We start from the raw sequence: 26,140 nt of genomic DNA on the forward strand, positions 1-26,140 counted from the left end.
AGGGCGGGGGCGGGGCAGGGCGGGGGCGGGGCGGGGCGGGCGGCGGGGGTGCACCCCGCGGGAAGCGCGGCAGAGGGGCTGGCCTCGGCAGCAGGCGTGTTTCCTGCCGAGCATGGAGGTGTTCCCGTCCCCCCTGGAGTCCGCCAAGTTCATAGCCGAACACAGCAAAGATGTCTCCGTGGACGAAGAGGGGGCGCGGCGGGTGGCGGAGAGCCTGTTCGACAAAGCCTCGGCGGCGGAGTTCGGGCTGGCGGGGTGGAAAAGCCTCCACGAGCTGAACCCCCGGGCCGCCGACAAGGAGGCTGTGGACTGGGTGTTCCTGGTAGACACCCTCAACTTCTCCTTCTGGTCCGAGCAGGAGGAGCGGAAGTATCTTGTGAAGTACAAGGATAAAACCTACAGCGGCTACTGGTCGCTCTGCGCGGCCGTCAACAGGGCCCTGGACGACGGTCAGTGAGCGTCGGGGAGCGGGGCCGGGCCGGGGCTGCGGGCGAGGGGCGTCGGAAGCCGAGCGTCGCGTATTAAATGAAGGCGGCGTCTCGGAAGCGGAACATGCTCTTGGGAGCTGCTGCTCGCTGTGCAGGCGTCCCGTAGAGCTTGAGAAACGGAACTGGTAGTGCTGTAAAAATACCCTTGTACTGAAACTACCTGTCTCTTAACTGGGTTATCTCTTCCATTCGAAAGACTTTAAGGATTGCCAGTAGTCAGCTGTGCATGACTTGGGTTATTTCACATGTATTCTTAAGATAAATTGTGTATTTCCATGGCAAATGAAAAAATGAGGCATAAAGCGAGAATCCTCTGGTCTAATCTGATACCAGAGCGTCTAAAGTAAGTCTGAAAACCCATATGCTCCTCAAACCAATATTTTAAACCAGTATTTTAAAGTTTTGTATTTAAACCCAATACTTTAGCACTCACTCTTGCTGTTCTCAGGAAAAAAAAAAAAACAAAAAAAACCCTGTTAGTAGTTATAGATGAAAGTTTAATTAATTTTCCGCATAGTTGTTTGTAAATTAAGGGGGCATTAGCATTAAGACACTTTTTTGTGAAAGCACAATTGCATGAATAGGATCCAAGCGAAACAGGCCTGTTCGGACTACACTAGTTATATACTGACTATATACAGTGTGCTATGTAAGCATCACACTTAAAATATGAAGACAAAGTAGCTGGGAAAAATTACATACAAAAAGTAAGAACGGTTCCATGGTTGTCTGTTGGAAATTTGTTGTCTGTAGAAGCATTGTGGGCAGTCACAAATTTAGTTTGAGCAGCTCTGTGAGTGCTGTTATCGCTGAAAACAAAGGTAGGTTTAAGAGTTGATGGACTTTTTAGATCTTTCTATAGAGTGCTTTCCTTTAGCAGACGATTGCATTAGGTCTATAGATGTTATATGATAGCCTAAATATCTTATTTTCACCTTCCTGAAGGAATACCTATCACCAGTGCATCCTATTTTGCCACCATGACGCTTGACCAAGTTAGGCATGTATTTCGCTCTGACACAGAAGTGCCTTTGCCTTTGATTGAAGAAAGACATCGGGTGCTGAATGAAAGTGGAATAGTTCTGTTAGAGAAGTTTGGAGGATCCTTCCTCACCTGTGTTAAAATGAGTGAGAAGAGTGCTCAGAAACTGCTACGTCTTGTACTGGAAAACTTTCCTTCTTACAGAGATGAAGCTGTATTTGAGGTAAGCTAGTTCTAAAGCTCTGAAAAGAAATCATACATTTAGTAACAGTAAAAGACTCTTGATAGTCCGCAACTAGCCAGGACAAGAGTCACTTTCTTTTTCCACCAGAGGAGTACCTTTTTTTTCATATGCTGTCTCTGTCTTCATCACTTTACTGTAATTCATTTCAATATACTCTGAATTCCAAATTGGATCACACCTCCTTTGTACTCCTTACAAATGCATAGTATTTGAGATAATTCCTGCCTGAAAAATGAGAGTCCTTTTTCCTTTGTTTTTTTTTCCCTTCCCTGGAATTGCTGACAACCCTCCTCCTCCCATGTTCTTTTTTCATTACCTTGAGGCTCTCCGCAGCTAGTGGAGGAAATGAAACTGGTAGAATTAAGGCACAGCTACTGGGACTCCCCCCTCTAACCGTTGTTGATTCAACAGGCATTACACAAATGACTACAGATTAGAAGTAACTCACACTTGTACAAATGTTGACAGTATACTGAAGCTTTTATTGGAAGAAACTTATGGGAATTAAACAGTGACCATCTGGTATTTTTTGTCTCCCAGTTTTCACCTATACAGGCATGATCTTCATTTAGCATCTGTGACTTATGTAGCAGCTCGTGATCTCAGTTGCATGTGCGGTAGTACTCAGCTGTTACATCATTAAATCCAAAAGACTTTGTGTGAGTGACAGTACAGCCTATACTACTAGTCTGTGCAGTCTTCTCAAGGTAACTTCTTGGAATACCAGTCACTGAAGCTTTGAACCTATTGCATTTATTGCCCTTCAGTAGGAGGCGTCATTTTATTTTCCTTTGTCTCCTGCTGTGAAGCAAGATATCTTTACGTGAAAAATCAGAGGTTCTTTTGAATTAATCGTTGAAGCTACTGGTTTCGTTTATTTGGTGTTTTTGTACATATAAAGTATGTTTTGACAATTTTTATGATCAAAAAGGAAATATTTTCTAAGTTAAGTGATATTTTCTTATCTTTATAGTGACTGACTCATTGACGTTATGTCTTTCATGAGATGATGCTAAGTGCTTTATAAAGCAAGCCTCCCTAAAAGCAGCAGCAGACTACAGAATGAAAAGGTGTTCCAAAAATGATCCCAGACCGTAAGCACTGACTTAGTAATAAAGCCTGTTGCATGAATATGGAAGCTTTTTTTCTGCTTTTACTAAGCAAGATGTGTATTTTCAAAGTGGTGACATGGATCACATCATTTTTGTGGCAGGTTGAGCTTTCACAAGTAAGACTTTTAAAGGGTTAGGAGGGAACTGGAAGGATGGTGAAATATCCAACAGCAAACCAGTGCTTTTCAGTAACTCTCCAGAGGAGAAATATATATGATTGTAAGATAAGTCCTATATTAGAATCATACTATCACAGACTGCTACAGCTGACCTTCTAGGGGAACTTCTAAAATCAGCACAATTGTTTGACCGTATGTTTTTCTGAATACATCTACAAAATACTTTTAGTAATTACACATGTAATCACAGAAATTGCCAGTGTTCATTTTCTGAAAAAGAAAATTCAAACCAAAACCAAAATCTCCAAAACATCCTTGGTGGATAATTCATATTTAGATGTTGTGCTGCATTTGATGTTTTTTGTGTTCTGACAGAGACTCAGTGCAGTCCTTTTTGATCTTAAAGTCTCTGACATTGCATGTATTTATCTTTTATTTACCATCCATCACCTGGGACTGAGGTTGTAAAATTCTCATGATCCTCCTACTCTCTGGTTGTTGGTTTGGTTTTTTTTATGGCTGTGCTATCACATTTTACTCTTTGCCAACACAATCCTCCTCCTTTCTTTTAATGTCAGTAGGTCATAATTAGATATATCCCTTAATATTAGCACATTGCGATGCCTTAGGTTTTAACTTTCATATCTTTCAAATCCTGTACTGCTTAGTGTGTAACTCTGAAGTTTCTTGTGGCCTGTTAGCTGCTGTTCTCTCATGCCAGGTAGACATAACAAAGCCTCTCCAGGCCTGCTCTCCAAGGACACTCAGACTGGCCTGAAATAAGTAAACCAAAAGCCTCTAAAGGGGGGGCGAGCTGAGGGGAAATTACATCATTAAACTGAAGTTTTAATTGGAGAATTAACCCTGATATGCAAATGAACCAAACCTATAAAAGTGTGAAGCACTCGTGACCTGTCATCCACACTGGCGTCCATTTTGGCAGTAGCCTCTGGCTCCCCAGGGGGTACCTTTGAAGGTCCTTCAAATAAATACCTACCTTTATTCCCTTATTCTTGTCTAGTCTCTGTTTTTAGGTGGCCTCTTCAGGCATCATTATACTGCAGAGAAGATGCAAATGTCCCTCTATATGGTACTGTTTCCTGGAAAGGCAGGGTGTTGCAGAAAAAAAAGATAAAAGAAATATAGTTGTATTGCCATCTTGAAAAAAGTTCAATTTTTTGATAAATTGTACTATCTTGACTGTCTTTCACAGACAGAATCACAGACTGGGTAAGGATTTAAAGGACCACAGTGGGTCTAACCTCCCTGCTCAAGCAGGGTCATCCTAGAGCACATGGCACAGGATTGTGTCCAGACAGTTCTTCAGTATATTTCATAAGGGAGACTCCACAACCTCTCTGGACAATCTGTGCCAGTGCAGTCACTTGCACAGTAAGGAAGTTCTTAAGTTCTTTCTCTTTGAGATGTAGTATCATCCACCTAGTGCTTTCCTTGCTTTCTGGTAAATCGTGGGAAAATTTACTAAAAATTCTTCATAGTCTTTTTCATATTGAGATTTTTGTGTAAACTTAATAACCTCTGTGCAACATAAAAGTTAACAATTGAAGCAATGAAACTATAAATTCTTCTGCTCAGTGATGAGTCCCAGAAAATATTTTTCTTCCAGATTAAACTGCAGCATGAAATGCAAAGTTCCATTCTAATTCTGCCTTCCTCTGCTCTTGTGAAATTGTGTGATGCTAGAGACAATCAGTTCTGTACTGCTGGAAAAATCTTAATGCTATGAAAGATCAACACCCTTGCTTTGGGGCAGTAGGAGCTCTGATAAAATTTGGTCTGTTCATTACTTGTTACCACTTCTTGTGTGATGTTTCACGTGGTGTTTTGTTATTTAAGATACAAAATCATGTATGTTCTCTAGAAGTAAGTTTGTGCATGTATGTCAAGTATAGAATGAGGCACAGGGAAGGCAGGAGTTTTGAGGATGTTTGCAGAAGTTGTTCTTTGAAATGTAGTTGACCTTCTCAGTGTTTTTGGAGAATAGCATTTAAGGACAGAAAATGTAATTTTGTATCAGGAATAGTTACAGCATCTTGGCAGTAAACACGGAGGAGCATTCATTAAAGTTTTCATTAGAATTCTGTTTCTTTAACAGTACAGAAAAACTGATTAACAAAACGTTTTAATTGTCTAATACAATACATTCCTATTATGCTTCTCTTGTCAAATTAAAAGGTTGGATGTTCTGTAGAGTTTCTGAAGATGAATGTTGCTGGACTTTCAACTCCAGTGTTTGCCAAGTGGCAGTAAACCACTATGAATGTGTTCTGAGATGCGAGCATATTCTAAACAATTTTTATTCACTGCAGTAACTTTTATTATGTTATTCTTTTATTTCAGTTTATTTATGAGCATTCCACATAATCCTTGTTTGTGTTTGATACTGTTTAGATTTTAAGATGTTTAAGAGTGTTGCAGTTTCATTCTGTTCTAGTTAACTAATGCTTGCTTAACAATATGATATATTTAACGTGTTATTTGCTATATTTATTGATCAGGCACTTAAATAATCCATAAACTTCTTTCTTCAGAAAAAAAAGGTGTCTTTCTACAAACGGGCACAAATACTTGTGGCTGACACATGGAGTGTATTAGAAGGCAAAGGAGATGGCTCTTTTGATGATATTTCTAGTCTGACAATATTTGCTGACTACAGAATTCCTCAAGTTCTTGTTCACTTAAAAGCAATGAAGTATTCTGAAGAATTAATGAAGAAACTACGTGAAGGTTGGTTCTGTCCTTGCTAATATCAAGTAATCTTACCGCCTGACGTTGTAGACTAAGGCTAGTTCTAAAATATAATGTGTTGTCCATGTAAGGGTTATGTGCCCATATTTTTCCTCCATGGAACAAGGATTTCTTACATAGTGATGACGTAACAGGAAGGAACTTTTTCTCTAACCATGATCTTGGGTGAGGTCTTAAGGTTACTTTTTTATAAACACCTAACTGTTTTGTGGATTAAACATTGATAAGGGAGGGATTAAAGAGACTCAAATTGAAAATAATTGATTTCTGAGTTTCTGAAAAGCTGCTCTTGCAAAACCACTTTTCAGCATGAGAACAGTTATGATTTTTGAGGTTTACATAAAAGAAACAATGATTTTGTCATTAATTCAAATATGATGTAAAAACATGTAAATGCCTCTTTATTTGTACTGAACTGCTAGTTAATAAGCAAAGCAATATTATAAGCATCCATTAAAAAAAATATTGCTTTAAATGAAGTTAATTGCGTATGACTAGAATCTCATTTTTAAGCATGGTTTCATCTTCCCAGTACTTACTAACCATGAATTTTAGTGACTAAAAATCAGCTAATCTCTTTTGCACTGTAAAATTACTGTATTTAGATGTAGAACTGCTATTATGCAACTTCAGAAATACCCAGGAAGATAAACAGATGATCGCAGTTATCCATGAATCTTAATAGAATGACCATATATATTTATGTTTTTATGCATATCTCTATATTAAATAGACCACGTAGACATTTTATCCTTCCATGAATCCTAATGAGAACATTCCCATTTAAATAATTCCACTGGTTCTCTTTACATTTAGTTCTTTTGGGGGGTTGTTTGTTTTTAATTTTAAAATCTTAGACTTCAGTTATACTGGCAGAAAATATACTATGAAGTATAATAATTATATACTAAAAAGTATACTATAATAAAAGACTATCTTTTTTGTCTCCACAAGCAAAGAAATGATCATATGATGTGCAGTACACCCTGTTCCTAAAGCAGTTCCTTAGAATACAGGATGTTGTTTGAATTGAATGGGAGGGAGTAAGTGTGTATGGTAAAATTAAAGTAACCATTAGAAAATATATAGCAACATTGTTAACAGTTGTAGCACAAATCATGAGAACTGGAATCCTAAAACAGAATAAACGTGAAGGAGGAAAAATGAGCAAGTTTAGGCAGTCCTTGGCCGTTCTGTCTGTTGCATGTAAATGGATTGCTGTCTCTTGTGCCTGCAGGAACACTTTTCCAGTCTGGAGACAAAGAAGAGGTAGAGATCCGTGGCTGTTCTATTTGGTGTTGTGCACTGATTTGTAAGCACCTTCAGGAGCTTTATCAGAAGAAGGGTCAGGACATGCATGAAAGGATCAATGCGGTTTTACTCGATTATTATCTTTGGGACTATGCCCGGGATCACAGGGAAGAGATGAAAGATATCCCGTTCCACCGAGTACGGTGTATATATTACTAAGTCCAGTCTGATAGCTGTTGTATTGTTGCCTTATCTTTTGAAATGCAGTTTTGCTTTTCATATGGTGGTTTGTCATGCACCAATTTGGAACTGTTAAATCAAATGTTTGTTTTCTGGTGATGTATTAACAATGCGCCTTGTTTTTCCCCATTGTTTTGTTACCTTTTCTTTTAATCTTTTGCTTGCCCTGACTGGAATTAACAGTGCAAACTTTGTGGGCAGGTTTTGTTGCTCCTGCTTCAAGCTTTGTGTTGGTGTACATGGCTGCCTGTGCGCAGCAAGGTGTGTGTGCAGACCCTGTGGTGTACCTTGCTCCCCAGCCCCTCCCTGTGTCTGCCCATCCCCTCTCACACCTGCACAGAGGTGGCAGGTGCTTGGCACATGCTTTACTGCTCAGAGATGAAAGTGGAACCCGTCCATTTGTCCAATAAACAGTGCGGTGACAGATGTGCCATGGGGTGTATCTGTGTCATTACTGCTAGGGGTGAGATGGGGGGGCTCAGTCCACTCGGGGAGGGAGACAGGAAGCAAGGGGAGGAATCACAGAATGATGTAGGTTGGAAAAGATTTCTGAGATCAAGTCCAATCTGAACACCACTTTGTGCACTAGACCGTGGCACTGAGGGAGTGCCACATCTTTCCTTAAGTCTTTCCTTAAACACCTCCAGGGACTGTGACTCTACCACCTTCCTAGGCAGCCTGTTCCAATATTTAATCACCCTTTCTGTGAAGAAATTTTTCCTGATGTCTAACCTGAACCTTCCCTATCACAGCTTGAGGTTATTTCCATTTGTACTGGCACCTGCTGCCTCTGAGAAGAGGCCGAACGCCATCTTGCTGCACCCTCCTTTCAGGCAGTTGTAGAGAGCAGTAAGGTCCCCCTGAACCTCCTCCAGGCTAAACACCCCCAGCTCGCTCAGCTGCTGCTAACAGGACTTGTGCTCCAGATCCTTCCCCAGCTCCGTTGCCCTTCTCTGGACACGCTCCAGCTCCTTACTGGCCTTCCTGAGCGGAGGGGCCCAGGCCTGGGCACGGCGGGAAGCAGGGCCGGGGACCCGCCAGTCGCGCCCCGCCCCGCGCGTCCCGCCGCTGGGGGCGCTGTGTGCGCGGGCCCGCGGCCGGGCATGGCGGCCGTTGCCTAGCGAGGGGCCGCGAGCAGCGAGCGGGGGCGGTCGGCGCTGCTCCGGCCGCCGCTGCTCCGGCCACCGCTCCTCCGGCCACCGCTGCTCCGGCCCTCGCTCCTCCGGCCCTCGCTCCGGCCCTCGCTCCGGGCCGCCTCTGCTCCGGCCCTCGCTCCGGCCGCCTCTGCTCCGGCCCCCGCTCCGGCCACCGCTGCTCCGGCCCTCGCTCCGGCACGGGCCACGCGGCGCGGCCCGCGGCACGCTGCGGCAGCAGGGCACGGCGGGCTCCCCGGCCCGAGCCGCTCCCGACACCCACGGGTGATACCGATCCCGCCTGCTCCTCAGGTTTGGAGACGTTGCAAACACGGAAAATGTGCTGGGCCGCCCTCACAATATCCGTGCAAGCGAAAAGGTTGCCAGCATGTTTGCCTCTGCCTTATGGCAGCCGCGGGTACTGACACCCAAGTATCTCTCTAGCTTTGGCATATTGGGAATATTTCATATTCCCACGTTCTTTTATAAAATAGATTCTTAGGAAACAGGGATTCCCTCCCACACCTGAGACGTGGTTTATTAATTTGTTTGTTTGTTTGTTTGTTTTTGTTTATTTATATAACTTTAAAAAGAGAGTAGGAAATGTTGGCACTTAAGAGCAGCACTTACTAGGGGGTAAAAAAATAATGCACCCAGGTAACTAAACTCAGTTATCAGCCAAAATGTGTTTCTATTCTGTAGTTAGTATGTTTATGTATCTGATTGCCATGTCTCTTATGATACAAGTCTTGACTCATTCTCATGCTTTGCTTCCTTGTTCTTATGCTCAGTCAATAAAATGGAGCTTTTCTTTTTTCAAACTTCAGATGGTTTCTCACCTGTGGTCCTCAAACTAAAAGGAATAAAATGAAATGCATAAGCTCTTCTCTTCGCTGCAAGACAACGCTGTTAGTTTTCAACAAACTTGAATTTTGGGGATTTAGTTGATTTACTGCCAGTTCAGTAATACAGCTTTCTTGAAAGCAATGTGTTTGAGAGCAGGAAGTTCAGCAAACTTTACCTTGCATGACAAAGATTCTCAGAATTAGCAACAACAGAAAAGATGCATGTGGGATGCCATGCAGGTTTTTGAATTCTAGTGAAAAACAGCTATAAAGAAAGGCAATTCCTTAATATTTACAAGTGTGCTACTGTGCAATGCTTATGCTGTAAGAATGAATATGCACCAAGCAGTATAAGGAACCATGTATTCTAAAATTATAATTACTAAAAGATAGCTCATATGTGCTTAAAGTTTCAGATCAAAATCAGAGGAATGCTTTACATGTAGTAACTAAATACATTTAAAATCACACTTCTTTGTGCTTGTTGAGTTAGAAGTGTTTGGTGCTTCATAAGTGGAAGAGGGTATTGAAACATGTATGCACATACAGCTTTTGGAGAAAAAGGTTTTGTTTGACTGATTTGTGTTGCCTATGCGATATGAATGCAGGATCAGGAAAATGAGAGGATCCATTGTAAGCCTTTGCTTTATCAACAGTGTTTATTAACAAGCTCCTACGATATTGTTGCTTTGTATGACTGTTATATTCAAATAGGAAATCGGGCAACTTTCAGACTTAAGTCTGCTAGCTTGGAAATTAATAAATGCAAAATTAATTTATTAATTGATTAAGCAGTTATTAATAGAGCTGCATTTATATCAGGTACTTTTCAAGATTGTAATAGTGCTTGTATGTTCCTTAGGAAATCTCAACTTTCCGCTTCAGGAGATGCATTCTTTTATATTATATAACATGGAAAACTTCTTTTCTTAGTTGCAGACAACTGTGAATGAGGTGAACAGAGCAGTGGTAAAAGATTTCTTCTTGACTGTGTGAATACTGAGTGGGAAGCAGAGGGGTGGAGTCTGGCATGGAGGAGATCCCAGTTAAGGTTGCAGTCCGAGTCAGACCTCTGCTTTCCAAAGAAATACTTCATAACCACCAAGTGTGTGTCAGATTAGTCCCAAATGCCAAACAGGTCATCATTGGAAAGGACCATGTCTTCACTTTTGATTTTGTATTTGGCAAAAACTCAACCCAAGAAGAAGTTTATGCTGTTTGCATTAAGCCTCTTCTAGTGTCTCTGACTGAAGGATACAATGCTACAGTGTTTGCATATGGACAGACTGGTTCTGGGAAGACTTACACCATTGGCGGTGACCATATTGGTAGGTTATATAATGGTTTTTGGTTTTGGGGGTTTTTTAATTGGTAAAGAGTGTACTTATGCAAGTTAAATATTTATTACATAGCAGATGATGCTGCAGAATTTTAAGGACCAAGGAAAAAACCTGTAGTAAAAAAATAAAGCTTCCAAAATTTGTGTGATAATTAAAGTTCTAAAAACTTCTCCATAAATTAGATTATACCAAAAATATCTAAGAAGAAAACCAATTTATTAACTGTTCTTTCACATTCCACATTTTAACACGCAACTTAAATTAGAACTTTTTTCTGAAATGCAGTGTCTTTGAAGATTTTTGCTATGTTTATCTTACCTTGAAAATGTCTGCATTAGACACTAGATTGCTTGCTCACTCTGTGTTGGTTTGTTTGTTTGGGGTTTTTTGAGAGAAATTTCTGTGTCATCAAAGAAATCTATGATTTAATTCTTTCAAGTGGATATAAATAGAGTATTATAAAGATCTTGGTAGAGTCTTCCTTTTATTTAGAATCACAGGATCACAGAATTGTTTATGTTGGAAAAGAATCCTAAGATCATAAAGTCCAACTGTTAACTCAGCATTTTCAGGTCCACAACAAAGCCTGTTAATTGGTTGACCACCAGTGAAGAAATTTTTCCTAATATCCAATCTAAGCCTCTCCAGGTGCAACCTAAGGTCATTTCCTCTTGTCCTGTAACTTTTTAGCTGGGAGAGGAGACCAACCCCCCCACCTGGCTGCACCCTCCTGTCAGGCAGTTGTAGAGAGCAGTAAGGTCTCTCCTGAGCCTCCTTTTCTCCAGGCTAAACACCCCCAGCTCCCTCAGCCTTCTCACAGGACGTGTGCTCCAGACCATACCTCATTTCTGTTGCCCTTCTCTGGACATGCCCCAGCCCCTCAATGTCCTTCTTACAGTGACAGGCCCAGAACTGAACACAGCATTTGAGGTGTGGCCTCACCAATGCTGAGTACAGGGCGACAATCACTGCCCTGGTTCTGCTGGCCACCCTATTGCTGATACAGGCCAGGATGCCACTGACCTTCTTGGCCACCTGGGCACACGCTGGCTCATGTTCAGCTGCTGTCAATCAGCACCCCCAGGTCCTTTCTAGCTGAGCAGCTTTCCAGCTACTCTGCCCCCACCCAGCCTGTAGTGCTTAAGGGGACTGTTGTGACTCTAGGGCAGGACCTCGCACTTAGCTTTGTTGACCCTCATACCATTGGCCTCTTCTCCTTATTGTTGTAGCTTCACTTCTATTTCCTTCACTAGTAGTTGTTTAATGTTCCTGTAAGTAGCATTGCTAGCTAAATTGTTTGGTAGTGGATGTCATACTCTAAGGCTGATCATAGCTCTGCAATTACAACTTTTTAGTTTAATAAATATATTTACTAAATTAATAGTTAGATGTAAACAACCCTTTAGTTTTTTGGTAAAAAAGATTCCTGGTATCGTCTCATAGGCAAACAGCTTTCATAGTCTTGGATAAAGAGCACAGATTATTAATGGGAGCATTGTCCTGCCCTGAATATTTTTTTTAAAAGTAGAGTTTGGCACTAGTGTTCCATGTCTACTTTGAAAAAATAGGAAATTACTGTTGATGTTGGTCATAAATCTTGTCTCACCAAGTTACTGATGATTTTGCTTTATGTAAGTAGAATTTCTATTTTCTCAAATCCTTGAGATGTCATTGCTAACCATAATGAGTAGGGATAAAGAAGAAATCTGTACTCTGAGGAGTACAGTTTTAAAGCAGACTCCATATTTTTCATAACTTTCACGGCTATAACATTATGTAATTTAGAACTTAAATTTGAATCCTGGTACTGGATGCAAACAAAAATTCTAACACACACACACACACACAAAATTCGTTGTGAACAATGAGCTCTTCAAATTCCTTAGTATGTTGCGTACCAAATATCACAGACTTCTCTGAATTTTCAGTCTTTGTAATTTATGTGACAGAATGACTGCAAGTCTCTGTGACATTTGTGCTTGTATTTTAGCATCAGTTTCAGTGGATGAAAGGGGCATAATCCCACGGGCTATTCAGGAATTATTTCAGCATATTTCTGAACACCATAATATTAATTTCCATGTGAAGGTATCCTATATAGAGGTTTACAAGGAAGAACTTCGAGATTTGTTGGATTTGGAGACCTCTGTAAAAGAACTACATATCCGAGAAGATGAGAAAGGAAATACAGGTAAGATTTCGGCGCTAAACTTTGGTGGTTTGGGTTTCAGTTTGTGTCCAAATTAGTCTTGTTTTCTCTTGAAAGTGCTTACTCATTACCAATGAATAAAAGGAAAAAAAAGTTGAAGTTTCAGAATATAAACCCAGTTGAGCTGTTTGGAAGCAGTTTGGGGTTTAGATGCCTGTGCACAATATAGATGTTCTATTATATGGATGGAAATGGCAACAAATGGTAAATACACAATTATTGTTTCTGCAAATACTGTCTAGAAACAAAATAGTATGTGATTATTCTCTTGAATACATATTTTAAGATTAAACCATTGCTTCTCCCTTCGGAATTACAATTGTTAAGTCAATAATATTGTAAATATCTGCTCTCCTTTTACAATGAAATGAGTGGAAAAGACGACTTCGTTAAGAGGAGGGGGAGTAGATACTTTTGGAGGCTTCTAGATTAACACTTGCCCTATAGGTTTCCTGTTCACTTCATGAAAATGCTAGAAGAATCCACATCAAAGATATTTTATTCTGAAAGTATATAATCTGTTTTAGGTTTGGCTTTTTTTTTTTCTTTATATTCTAGTTGTTGTGTTTACTCTAGTTTTATTATACTGTTGAGCTGTCATGGGTTTTTTGTCTGTAGCTGGAGAAGGCACTAGTTTAGCACAAGTCTTACAGACAATATCATTGTTTCAAAAGGATCCCACAATATATTTTAAATTATTTATTTTCTTTAATACAGTTAGAGTCAGATTCAGTAAATTGTGCTAGGATGTTTTCCATCTTTCGTTAAAAGAAAAAGATGATAAAAAATATGATTAGTTGAAGTAGTTGGTAGAAGTACACGTACACTTTATTAGTTTACTAACAGATACCTGCCTCAAAGGCCCAGCTATCTGCACTATTCAGAATAGAAATTCTGCTCTTAGTACAGACTTGGAATCATTTTTACTAAAGCTTCATGGTTTTTAGTCTTTTTTTTTAACTGGCAAAATATCCTTAGAGCTTTTCACGTATTGTATCTTCTATTTCTATAGCTATATGCTATGACCTCATAATAATTCAGGCTTGTATGTTTCTCTAATGCATGTTTATAGTTATTGCTGTAAACTTTTGCTGAAGAGTTTAGAATTAATTAAATTATTCTTACTTTCACTTGGTTTGGTGTTTGAAGTGATTGTCGGTGCTAAGGAATTCCAAGTAGAATGTGCAGATGAAGTGATAAGCCTGCTGGAAAGTGGCAATGCAGCTCGTCACAGAGGCACAACACAGATGAATGAGCACTCTAGTCGATCTCATGCCATTTTTACCATCAGTATTTGTCAGAAGCAGTCTACGGAGTATCAGAATAATACTGATGCTGCACAGGATTCTATCGCTTCAAAGTTTCATTTTGTGGATTTGGCAGGATCAGAGAGGGTAGCAAAGACTGGAAATACTGGTGAACGCTTCAAAGAATCAGTTCAGATCAATAGTGGTCTTTTGGCCTTGGGAAATGTCATCAGTGCCCTTGGAGACCCAAAAAGAAAAAGTGTACATATTCCATACAGGGATGCTAAAATCACTCGTATTCTGAAAGACTCCCTTGGAGGAAATGCCAAGACTGTTATGATAACATGTATAAGTCCATCCTCACTGGACTTTGATGAATCTTTAAATTCCCTCAAATATGCCAACAGAGCAAAAAACATTAGAAATAAACCAGTAGTTAATTACAACCCAGAAAAAGACCGCATTGATGAAATGGAACTTGAAATCAGATTGCTTCGGGAAGCTTTGCAGAACCAGCAGGTCAGTAATCAGCATTTATATGACTTAAATGAAGAAAAGGCCCGTATTGGTTCACTTGAGGAGCAGCTCACCCGCCTTCAGGTTCAATATTTCAGTTACAGAAATTGTGTAGATGAAGCTTTCCCCTTTCTGGTTGATTTGAACAATGATGTTAGCTTAAGAAGAAGTCAGCGGGACAGGTTGCAGAGCTGGATCACTATGGTACAGAACGTAAGGAAGGAAGCTCTCACCATCCAGGAAACGGATGCAGGGACTGAGACCAGCCCAGACCCACATCACATCACAATTCTTCAGCTGAAGAGGGAACTGAAGAAATGTCAGGTATTTAATTATAAGCTGTTTATTTAAATGACTAAGTGAAAAAGCAATCTGCCAAAATCTAAACTCCATTTTGAAAGATGAATAAAACTGTCACCTGTACTTAATTTGACAAGTAATTTACAATTTTGTATAATTTTGTTTGGCTAATCTCTGGGACATGGGTTTATTTTAATGGATGTTTGAATACACAATCAGTGACAACAGAGATAAGTGAAGTAATGTCATATTTCCTCTAGTCAGTTTCAAGATGACTCTTGAGGCTGAGCTGTTTTATCTGTTAGGTTTTTGGTTTTAGCTATGCTAGTGTGCTAGGTCTGGCTGGGATGGAGTTAGTTTCTGTATAGGATCTCTGAGGGTGCTGTGTTTTAGATTTGTGACCAATACAATGATAATAACATAGTAATGCTTTTGCTCTTGCTGAACCATGTTTTGTACAGTGAAAGGCCTTCTCTTTTCCTGCCTCTGCCTTGCAGTAAATATATTGGAGGGTGCATGAATAGTGGGAGACACAAACACTCAACAAAGCAGATGACCTGAACTAATCAAAGATTTCATACCATATAACTTGATGCTCATCAATAAAAAGGGACCGGAGGAGGTTTAGGGAGATTAGTTGTATTTTGCCCAGAACGGGTTGAGCATTAGTCAGCCTTGGGAGGTGGTGGGCGATAGCCTTTCCTTCATCTGTTTTGTTTTGTTTTCTTTCTCTCTTCCACTTTATCATCGCTTACTAATCAGTTTCTATCTTGACCCACAAATTTTCTTGCTTTCACTTTCCCTTTGCTCTTCCTCTGTTCTCCTAGGAGGTGGGGGTAGGGGGAAGTGAAAGGACAGCTCTGTGTGCTTAGCAACCTACTGGGGTAACCCACCACAGTCTATTTGGAACCCAACCTGCGGCTCAAGGCCTTCAAGATAATAACAGATTTGATTAGTGTGTGCTAGACTAAACTTGTAGCTATTAATGCCTGTTTAGTTAAGTTGATGAATGACTGTTGCAGGTCATGAAGCTGCATATTTGCTTTGGCTACTGATTTGTGTGTGTCCTTGAATATTCAGCTGTCTAATTCCTTTCTAGCTGTACAATAACCTCCAAGAACCATTAATGACCATTTTCAGATAGTCATTAAAATGCATTTTTGCTGGTTTTTTTGCTGTTTATCACTTTATTTTCCTTTGCTTGGGAGAGCTATGACTAAACCACTGGCTATCAGCCTAATCTGGTACTCGGGTCTTACATTGTGGATGTCCCCATACTCCAAGAATCACCTCATGGATAAAACCAGCAACTGTACTTTTCCCCTCTTCTTCTCTGAGACATTTTGTGCAGAGAGGGGAAAAAGTGGCACCTATCCTGTCCTCTCCTCCAGGACAGTTTTTTTGTAGCCTTGATGTAGTGGCTTCAGAGTTCCTCCAGTATCCTTATGTAATCAGACTGTTCATACTGATGTGTTGTGATCCTGACTTTGATTATTGTTTATAAGGTTAAACAGCTCTTTGGGGGTTGCCACACAGGAACATGCTCTTAGGTGATTGATTCCTGGGGTGTCAGTATGTATGGGAGGAGTTGGGCAGGAGCACAGGGCCGTTGCTGCCTCTGACAGCTTGTGATTTCATGCCTGAACAGGCATCAAACAAATACATCACTTGAAGGAGCGAAGGTGAAACACAGTGATCCACAGATAGCTGTGTTGGATCTGCCCCATGCCTATCAAGTCGGTGTCCACTGCCCTTAGAAATACAAGACGTTCTGGTCTAAAGCCCACAAACAAGCTTGTGGTGGTGTGAGACTAAGAAGATCTCTTGGTCTGAGGCCACACAGACACTAAACCAGAGACTGAACCTTCAACTGTAATAATTGATCTTGTAGTAAAGAAGAAACAGTGGAAGCAGAGATCAAGTTAATAAGAGAAGAAGCAGCTCCTGCTCAGAAGAGGAGAGAGGAAGAACAGGCAGCCTGTTCTGGACCAGGATAGGAAAGGAAAGAGACAGAAATCATAAGAGGTGGAAGCTACCCGGTCCCTATCCATGACCTAGCTGCAAGATAATGTATAAAGATTTTGCCTGACAAGATGACCTAATTGCTACCTGGTTGCTCCAGAGCTGGAATAGTGGGGCTAACAGTCTGGAACTAGAAGGTAGGGAAACACATCAGCTGGGATTCTTTGCTAGGTTTGTGGGATTGACAGAGGGATTGGAAGAGGGTCAGCCACTTCCAAACTCCAGAGGTAACTCCTATTGAGCATGAAGACAAAGTACTCTCTTAAGGAAGATATTGTCTGTCACCTAGTAAGGCATGTGGACTGTCACAGAGGAACATATTTAATGTTTGAGGGAATTAGAGGTGGTGGAGGTGGTCTGCAGTGACATGGGCAATAATCAGGCCTCGAGACAATAATCAGGCCTTGAAAGACGCAAACAATATACAGTGCACATGAGCTGAGTGGCAGAAGTCTGTACAGAACATATGGTCATCGTATGACAGCAACCCTGTAAGGCTGAATTAGGCTGACTCTGTGGCACCAACTTTGTACAGACCAGTTTGCCAGCCCTAGCGATTTACTCAAAAGCTCTATTCCCTCTCCTTGTTATGGGCCTGCATCTCAGCTGTGGAAAGACTGTTACACAAGGTCTAGCAACTCAAAATATAATGTGAATAATCTCTTTACCTCCTTGCTTGGCCAAGCCAGCATATTGGCTACTATGAATAGGAATTTCCTCTGCTTAAGGGAGAGGGAACCATGGGCCCATGCCACCCTGCAGTTCTATCTGCATGACTGTGAAAAGGATATGAGAAGTTGGGCGGTGCACCTATTTTGGTCCTGGAACTCTGTACATGAATAGGGGAAAAAGCAGTGGTTAAAAAGGGTCTTTGAGGAAGATTACTGTTCCAGTTGCTGTCAACCAATTCCTGAGATGCAGTAGACCCTTCCTCTTTCTGATACTGGTTCAATGGACTTATGTCCCTGTGGATTTGAACCCCATGCTTGTACCAGGTGTTACATCTCCTCTAATCACAGAGGAGCAAAGAGAACTCTCTGTGAATAAAATGGAAAGAGCTCTGAGGTTCTATTATTCCCCAAAACGAGATTAAAACCAACTGAGGTTATATGTCGATACCAAAAAATTGATATATTTTATTTAACAGTAAAAGAGGCAAAGAGAAAGAAAAGAAAAATAAAAAGAAGAAAATAAAAGAAAAAGAATAAAAAAGAAAAGAAGAGAAAAGAAGAGAAAAGAAGAGAAGAGAAAAGAAAAAAGGAAAGGAAAAAAAAAAAAGAAAAGAGGGAGGAGGGGGGGTGGGGTGTGGGGACAGGAAAAGTGACAGAGACAGATTAAGTAGAAACATGCCATCCCTCCATGGATCTTAACAATGTCTCATTGATCCACTCCATCTGGTCTTCTTGGTGGTGAGGGTCCCTCACCAAAAGCATAGAATCCAATGGATTAATATACATTTGGACCAGGTGGGAATGCCTGAGGGTGGGCCAGGTTTGACACTGTCCCTTGCAAGACTTTGTGTCAGTTGCATCATTTTGCATCATGTGCAGTCCTCTGGTGTAGGGTCTGAAGAATCCTTCAGGGGGACCTTTGATGGACCTTGACACCCCCTCAGCTGCTGCTCACGTGAATGTCCCATAGATGTGGCTTTCCTGGGGTGGGGGCCCCACAGCTCAGCTAGTCTGTGTAGCAGAAGATGAGAAAGAGGTGCCTTTGACCAGAGGTTTTCATATTCACCTGAAACCTTCCTCGTCCCCACTTTGGTGGGGGGAGATTCTGTGCAAACCTGGCAACAGATAAGCCTGGGGCTACAGCCTCCACCCGGAAGCTGCTGGGCTTGGCTCTTCTGTGAATGCTCTCCCAGACTTATCCATTACTTCCCAGGCCTGAGATGCTTTGAAAAATAGTGTCACTTTTCTTATATCGAATAGCCTTAGTCAGTTTAACTCACAGTTCAGGGCTTCAGTCAGGAGCCCAAAGTTTGGGCTTTGGTGGTGCAGCTTCGTTGTACAGTTTTGTCAAAACGTGCAAAAATCTTTATGACAATGTTTAACCCGTGAGTGGTAACATTTCAGTCTCTGACACCATGGAAGGACCGTGCTGTTGTAGGATCATACAACAATTCTTCTAGCATAGCATGGGCTCCTGTCCTGAGTGATCACTGTAACCAGACAGAACACACGTCATGGACTAAATAAACACGGTGGACGTTTTATGGGTATTTTACAGGAGTGGCCTATAGACTAAAGGAATGATATCTGTGCATAAGTCAAAGGATGAGAAGGGAAGGAAGGATGGTTAATAAGGTTGCATTGTATAGTGTGGGGCTTGAACATGACATAAATGGTGTGGAATTTGGAGTGGAGATTGTACTAAGTTTGACTGGGATAAAGTTCATTTTCTTCATAAATGCTTGCAGGTTGCCATGTTTTACATTTCTGACCAGTACAGTGCTGATAAAACACCACTATTTTAGGTCTTGCTGGAGAGTGTGTGCACAGCATCAAGGGACGAACTCTCTTTCTCTGTCGGTGACAGCAGTGAATAGATAGGGGGGTATACCCAGAGACAGGGGGAGCACAACCAGGCAGATGACCCAAATCAACCAAAGAGATATTTCACACCATATAACATGCTCAGAGATTGAAAGGGGAAGGAGGGGGATTTAGTTATATTAGCTGTCTTTTTGCTCAAGAGCTAATGAGCATCAGTCTACACTTTGGAGGCAGTGAGTGACTGGTTTTGCATTAATTAACTACCTTTGCATTACTTGTGTTGTTTTCTCTGTTCTTCTACTTCACCTTCACTTACTGGACAATTTCTGTCTTGACCCACAAGTTTTCTTTCTTTTACTCTTCCTTGGGGATGGGGGCTTAGAAGTGAGGGAATGGCTATGTGCTTAGTTGTGTACACAGGGAAACCCTCAACAGTTGTCCTGTGAACTTAGAAATTGTTTTGAATCCTGCAGATATATTACTCTGTCAGAAGCATTACAGATATAATTACAATACAGATAATTTTCAAATATATCAGTGAACTTACAGATAGCCCAGGGACTAAGTTTTGCAACTTTTGTCTAATATTATCTAATACTATGTATGTAATATGGCTAGTCTGTCTAATATTACAAAGTTACAGGCGTGTCTCATGTCTTATCTCTTAGTAATTTCCTAAACTGTATTTCTTCAGCTATGGTCTCACAAAACCTCCTGTATTTCCTTTCCCATTGCCATGCTTTTAGCTAACTGAGTTTCTAAATTATTTGCAGGTTTCTTTGTCTAATCACTTTGCTAACATTTGCTTTTGTGTTAAATATGAACTTTTGCTTTTTGGTGACATCATACTTCTTTATGGTTTTCCAAATGAGGTGATAATTTCAAAACAACATCTGGGAGTCTTAGCATGCAGATATCCCACAAGGATCATGTCATATCGGTAGCTCTGACTAGCTGTTTCTCTCACAGCAGTTAATAGTCCTAGACAGTGACCTATGGGGAGAAGAGCTCTCAACCCTCTGAGAGCATGGTAATGTCTCCTAACAGAACTGACACATGATCAAATAAATAATTCTTTTTGGAAACATCCCCATATACATTTAGGAAGTACATATATTGGATGTGCTTAGTTAAAATGTTGGCTGTGAACATCAAAAATTATTGTGCAATGAACAGAACCTCAAATGAAAATTAATTTTATGACTTAAACCAACTGTACACTAGTTGGAAACTTAGTGAAGTTCTGATGCCAGATGAACACCTCAGAAGAACTAATTTGAGTTTGTCATGTACTGGAAGAAGGCAGTGCTCCAACAAATTAGAATTTTGTAACTTCAACCCATTTTTAATTTGCAACCAAACTGATAAACCTATAGGCTGTTATCAGGCAAGTGCATAAACAAATTTTTTCTTTGTTCTCAATCAATCTAAATCACAGCTTTCTTTCTTCCTTCTTGATTTTCTTCTGTGGCTTGTTTTAAATGTCAGTTTGCCAGGTTCAAAATAGTGTAAGAGCTGAGCTTAAACTTACACTTCCCCAGGTGAGTATGCCATCCACAGCCAGGAAGAGATGGTTAGAGAAAGGCTAAAATAAACGAGACAGTACAGACTCTAGAGCAGGGTTTGTATATGGACAGATTTAATAACTAGTAGTGTTGCAGTGGGGTCTCCTGCAACATCCATAGACAGAGAGGCCCGTGGAAAGAAATAGGGACCGATTCTTGATAGAAGTTTCCGGAGATCTTTATGCTCCAGCCACATGGCTGGGGGACTGCTGAAGAACTGAGCAGTCAGGGGACAACCAATTTAATATATACTTCAGTAAATTAGGTTTGGATATGAGTACATTATTTCCTTTGGAAGAACGAAACTTGTCAGAACAAAATCAATAGATGAAACAGAAGTAAAGAATTAGCTGCTAGAAGCTGCAGATAACAATTTAGACAATTTGATATACATACCTCAAGATTTTGCAGTTCTGGGCATGTCTTTTAACAACAAATGAGGTTTTATTTTGATTCATATTCCAATTGTAGGAAGAATAATATCCCTTTTGCCCACCTGAACTTTTTTTATTATCTAGCAGGTACTAGTTATGGATGAAGAACTATTTAGCCAGAAGAATCATGAAGTGCAGATACTGCAGAATCAGATAAAGACATTACTACAAGAAAAGGAAGAACAACAGGAATTTTTAAATGAGGCTCAAGAGACACAAAGATTACAGGTATTTTTCCTCTGGTACACATTTATCTGTATTGAAGCATCCTTCTACCATGTGAATGCATTAAACGGGTGCCTCAGAATTCTTTTACTTGACTACCAGTCAATATTAGGGAAATTTTATTTGAATTAGAGCTGTATCACTGAATGAGTTGGGTTTATCTAGTGGATGCATCACAGTAATGTGATTCCTGGAGACTGTATATGAGCCTAGCTGTGCCACAAGCCTCCTGTATAACTTGAAGTGAACCATTCATGCTCTCCATGCTTCCTTAAGCGTAACACACAACCCTCTCCACAGATTTGTATCATTGTTAAGGAATTTCAGAACAATGAATGGATTAGGATTTGAAAGACTTTGAAAGATTCTTTAGAAACTAAAAAAGAGTATAAAAATCCTATAGAACGCTTTAATTGAAAAGTTGTATAGAAACTTATTTTGTTATAGCTTTATTAAGAATTAGAGTATTGTCCCCTTTTGACTTTATATGACGGAATTCCATCTTAACTTTCTGATCATTTACCGTTAGAGAAAACTGAGTGACACAGTTGAAAGTGAGGTAGTGACAAAGAGGCTGCTTGCCTCTTTCCTTCTGTAGATCTTGAGCTTGCTAATGAAATTATGATGGCTAGTATGTGCATAACATTTCAAGGTCAAGAAGACTGCAAATAGTTAGCATTCTCCTGACATGTGAATGACAGATAAATTATTATATGAATTTTTAAAAGAGAAAAGAATAAACATGGATAGCTAGTGCTCTTCTCCTTATTATACTTTTTCTCCTTTTTCTTCTTCTTTGCTGATGGCTTGGGGAGAATCAGTGCATGAAAGGTAAGTAAACTAGTCATGCTCTTTTTCTTTCCTCTGTCACTTTCTTTCTTTTCTGTCACTTCTGGCTAGATTTTTTTTTAGCCTGTACACTGCAGTGTCCACTTATACTGTGATAATACTTATATAAATGCTGGAGGATACAAAGTAACTGTCACTGTAGATAGAAGGTTATTTCAGTATCAGAGACAGGAGCAAAGCTTGAGAGCTTTCAGGCACCCTTTTGGCATTTAGTTCACTAAACTGCCACTTCTATTTAATAACATGTAGATAGAATAATGAAAAGCAAGTGCTTCTGCCAAATATTTTACATTGTACTCACAGGCATATGTAATTTAATGATACATGGTAGAATAAGGACTCTAAGAGTAGCAGGTATGAGGTAGGAGGTAAAAATGTTTATACGCATATGTATTTATGCAATGGGTGTTTCACTGTGGAGTTGTATGTACAATTGTCCCAGGGACAAATAGCTTCAAGGTGAATCATTTGGCTGTTACTTCTTCCAAAATGATAACAAATATGATATTCATACACATATTCTATTTTCTATGACATAGGAATAATATGTATTGTATTCCAACACAATCTCAACTTGCAAGGCAATGTATATTTTTGTTTGGAAGGAACTTTCAATATAAGACAACAACATAAAGAATGAATAAAAACATGTTACTTGAAGTAGAAGAATGCAGAATGTATCATGAGCTATTCTTCAACTTCACTGTTGTTGCTAGGCCAGATTTTAACCATACTTCAAAAAGTATCAAAAACAATAGAGTGAGATGAAAATCCTTATTATCTTGGCCTTGTGGATGAATCAGTGTACCGGTTTGGCCAAATTTAGAAATATACTCTGAGAAGGCACAACCACCCTTCCCCCACCAGGTTTGGGAAAAAAATAAATTTTCCTCAAAGGAAAGTGAATGAGATAAAAACTATTTATTTAACAAACACACGAGAAAGGAAAATGATGCTAAATAATAAAATCTCTCGCTATGGAGAAAAACCTGGGAAAGTGTTCGAGTCCTCCCTTTGGTGTCCTTGGAGCTGGGGCTTGGTCCAGGGCCAGGCCCCCTGTGCCCAGTGGAAAGTCCTCCCGGTGTGCTCTGATGTTGAAGCAATCACACAGTCCAGTAGAAAAGGGAGAAAATCCGAAATTCCAGGGAAGGAAAAATTCAACTCTCAGTCTCTCTCCGGAGAAAAAGCAGCTGAACCACTGGCCAAAAATCTGTCCTGGGAGCAGCAAGCCAGGTGCTTCCTCCCTCCCCTTCCGCAGCGGGGAAAACCCATTGCTATCTGTGACCTTGAACAAGCTGCAAACTGCTTTGAAAAAGTTTTGCTCAGTTTTTTTCCTTCCCCCTCTCAGGCTCAGTTTAGAGGCATAGAAAGGCACAGGAATTAATTTCTGGGCATAGGCAGCGATATGGGATACACATCAAAAAGTCACCCCAAGACAATCAGTTTAGGTAACATAAGTACTTTTGAACAAAGTATGGAGAATGCTGTAGGAGAAGCTGGTAAGGTCTCCAAACTAGCATTATCAACAAAGCTGAGGCTGGGTACAAGAAAAAACAGCACGTGATCTTGGGATCATGTACATGTTTATGTTTACTAATGCAAGTAATCTTTAAAGTAGAACTGTTCAAAGAGGAAGAGGAAGCCCATATACATGTTTCATTAACAAGACTCAGACCATAAGTTTAACTTGAAAATGTTTGTTGAATTCCCATTTTATTTCTCCATAAACATACATATAAAGCAAGCATGAGCTCCTAATTATGTCATTCACTTGTCACTAGATGCCTAGATAGGCTAATGTAACTAAACTGGGTTTGCTGGTTTGAAAGTAAACCAGTGGGAAAAATAATCCTCACACAACTACCTTGAGAGAAATTTCAGGTCAGAGTTACAATTTAATAGAAAGGTTACAATAAATGCAATGAAACACATTAAAACTGGCTTAGACCCATAAAGTCAGACTAAACCTGGCACCCTGTTGGCCAAGGTGGTGGTTGTGGTCCTATCAAGTGGTGATTGCAGTCCTGTTGAAGTGATGGTTGCAGTCAAAAGCGGTGATCCTGTGGAAGTTCTGGTCCTCCTCTGGATCCATCCAGGGGTGGTGGTGTCCCAAGTTATATATGGTCAGGTTCAGGGGGAATACTCAGCACCTCCCCTAGGGCAGGCAGTTTCACAATGGGAATGATATAATCCTGTGAGTCATAGGATAATTTTGGGAATCCTTGGTCGCAAGTCGTTATGCTGCCCATTATGGTGGTGCTGTGGAGCCATTATGGCCTACGGGCAGGGATGGCCCCCTCAGGATGTGTGGGACTGTGCTGGTGCTTCCCCAGAGTTATCACTGCAGTGTCATTTGTAAAGAAAAAGAAACACCACTGCTCACAGGGTTTGCCTCTTCTCCCTTATGTTATTTAACACCCAGCTTGCAGCCTGAGATGTAAGACATGCACTGGGCACCTACTGCAAATAACCCACCATTAACAGTTTGTCAGAAATGGCATGGAGGGTAGTAGAATACTCAGTTTGGTTACACTGAACATTGGCACTCCTTCTGAAACCCAGGACAGGTCTTTCTGTAACCCAGGGGCAGGTCTTTCTGAACAAAAATGTGTCTAAACTTTACTGGATTGGGGACTGGGGGGCTGAGACTGGTGACATGTCATAGAATTTTCAGTTTGTTGCAGAATTTGCCTGTGCCCTGCAGAATAATTTAGGGTCAGTGGGTGATTTACAAGATTCATGACCTTTGTGAGGAATTAGAAGTGGTGAATATCATATGGAGCTCAGTTCTGCTTTTGCTTTGTTTTTTTTCCCATGAGACTGAGAAAATGGTGGAACAGCAAATGCTCATTGACCAGCTAAAATTGAAATTAGAGAAGTTTACAGATGTGAAAGCTTTAGATTCTCAAAGTGCTTATGAAGATGGGCCAGCTGTCGTGGCATTTGCTAGGAGGCCCTACAGTGTCCCACTCACAAAAAACCTGCTACGCCCCCTTCACTTGCCTTCAGGGACAAAGATCCAAAAGGTAATGTTTACCCAAATTTTCCCCCTTCTACTTTGTAATGATTACTGGCCAATGATTAGACATGACATGATAACATCTGGTGGCTTTCTCAGATGCTGCTGCTTAATTTCCTACTGAAGACTCTGAAAAATTAGTTTTGTAACAGTTGTTATGCCACAATTATCCAAAATATTTAGGCTCAAAATTCCCACCTACAAGTGCTGTGGCTCTCGTGTTTTCACCCCCCCCAAATGATTTCCTGGGGGTTTTGAAGGTTCAAGTATGAAACATTATAAAAAATGAATGATTATTCTTACCAGTATGTTGAGTACATAACAATGTACTAACAATGCCCTCTTTCACGTTTGGAACCAGTCCTCTAAGCTCTTGCAAAACCTTTTGTTACAAAGGTATTCAGAGTTACTATAGAAAACCTCTGTAGTTTTGCTTACAAGCTCAAGTGTTGAAATGTTTTTTAGAATATAAGTAAAGAATTGCTAAATTGTTGCAACTGTTTTTACCCATGACTACTTTCATGTGCTTTTTGACAGGGGTATACCAGCCCCCCTGTCTTGTCCCTGGCCCAGATAATGGCAGAATTCCATGTTCGCAGACAGATGATACTGAGCAAGATAGAAGATCAAGATAAAGTCCTTCACTGCCACCTCTCTGATCAGAGTGATGAAGACAATACAGGCAACGAAGACAAAACCTCATATAAGTAATTTTTTGTTGTTTAACTTTTGTTAC

The 26,140-nt window shown here is 40.4% G+C and overlaps 2 protein-coding genes across 10 annotated transcripts in view; both read left to right on the top strand.

Moving 5' to 3' along the window:
* The first annotated feature begins 12 nt into the window (after nucleotides 1-12).
* CZH9orf64 (chromosome Z C9orf64 homolog) lies at nucleotides 13-7,636 on the top strand. The gene is made up of 4 exons (XM_010403753.4): nucleotides 13-449; nucleotides 1,434-1,693; nucleotides 5,498-5,693; nucleotides 6,952-7,636. Exons 1-4 carry the CDS (start codon nucleotides 113-115, stop codon nucleotides 7,182-7,184), a joined length of 1,026 nt encoding a protein of 341 aa, XP_010402055.3. The 5' UTR covers nucleotides 13-112; the 3' UTR covers nucleotides 7,185-7,636.
* Nucleotides 7,637-8,545: 909 nt separating this feature from the next.
* Nucleotides 8,546-26,140, top strand: part of KIF27 (kinesin family member 27) — a 29,598-nt gene continuing 12,003 nt past the window's right edge. For 2 of the 9 annotated variants that reach the window (XM_010403706.4, XM_019288428.3), the window contains exons 1-6: nucleotides 8,552-10,511; nucleotides 12,514-12,714; nucleotides 13,882-14,819; nucleotides 21,396-21,539; nucleotides 25,205-25,411; nucleotides 25,942-26,111. In XM_010403706.4, the coding sequence (XP_010402008.3) occupies nucleotides 10,214-10,511; nucleotides 12,514-12,714; nucleotides 13,882-14,819; nucleotides 21,396-21,539; nucleotides 25,205-25,411; nucleotides 25,942-26,111 (1,958 nt within the window). In that variant the 5' untranslated portion in view covers nucleotides 8,552-10,213. Of the gene's footprint in view, nucleotides 10,512-12,513; nucleotides 12,715-13,881; nucleotides 14,820-21,395; nucleotides 21,540-25,204; nucleotides 25,412-25,941; nucleotides 26,112-26,140 lie in introns of all 9 variants that reach the window. The other 7 variants (XM_039566983.1, XM_019288429.3, XM_039566982.1 and 4 more) reach the window with 7 other exon arrangements.

The sequence above is a fragment of the Corvus cornix genome, chromosome Z (assembly GCF_000738735.6).
Source record: "Corvus cornix cornix isolate S_Up_H32 chromosome Z, ASM73873v5, whole genome shotgun sequence".
NCBI lineage: Eukaryota > Metazoa > Chordata > Aves > Passeriformes > Corvidae > Corvus > Corvus cornix.

Bases quoted from the DNA above. Each gene is read 5' to 3' on its own strand.
- CZH9orf64 (XM_010403753.4), top strand. From the start codon at position 113: ATGGAGGTGTTCCCGTCCCCCCTGGAGTCCGCCAAGTTCATAGCCGAA. The intron at 450-1,433 runs GTCAGTGAGCGT...ACCTTCCTGAAG, and splicing joins CAACAGGGCCCTGGACGACG to GAATACCTATCACCAGTGCA. The intron at 1,694-5,497 runs GTAAGCTAGTTC...TTCTTTCTTCAG, and splicing joins GAGATGAAGCTGTATTTGAG to AAAAAAAAGGTGTCTTTCTA.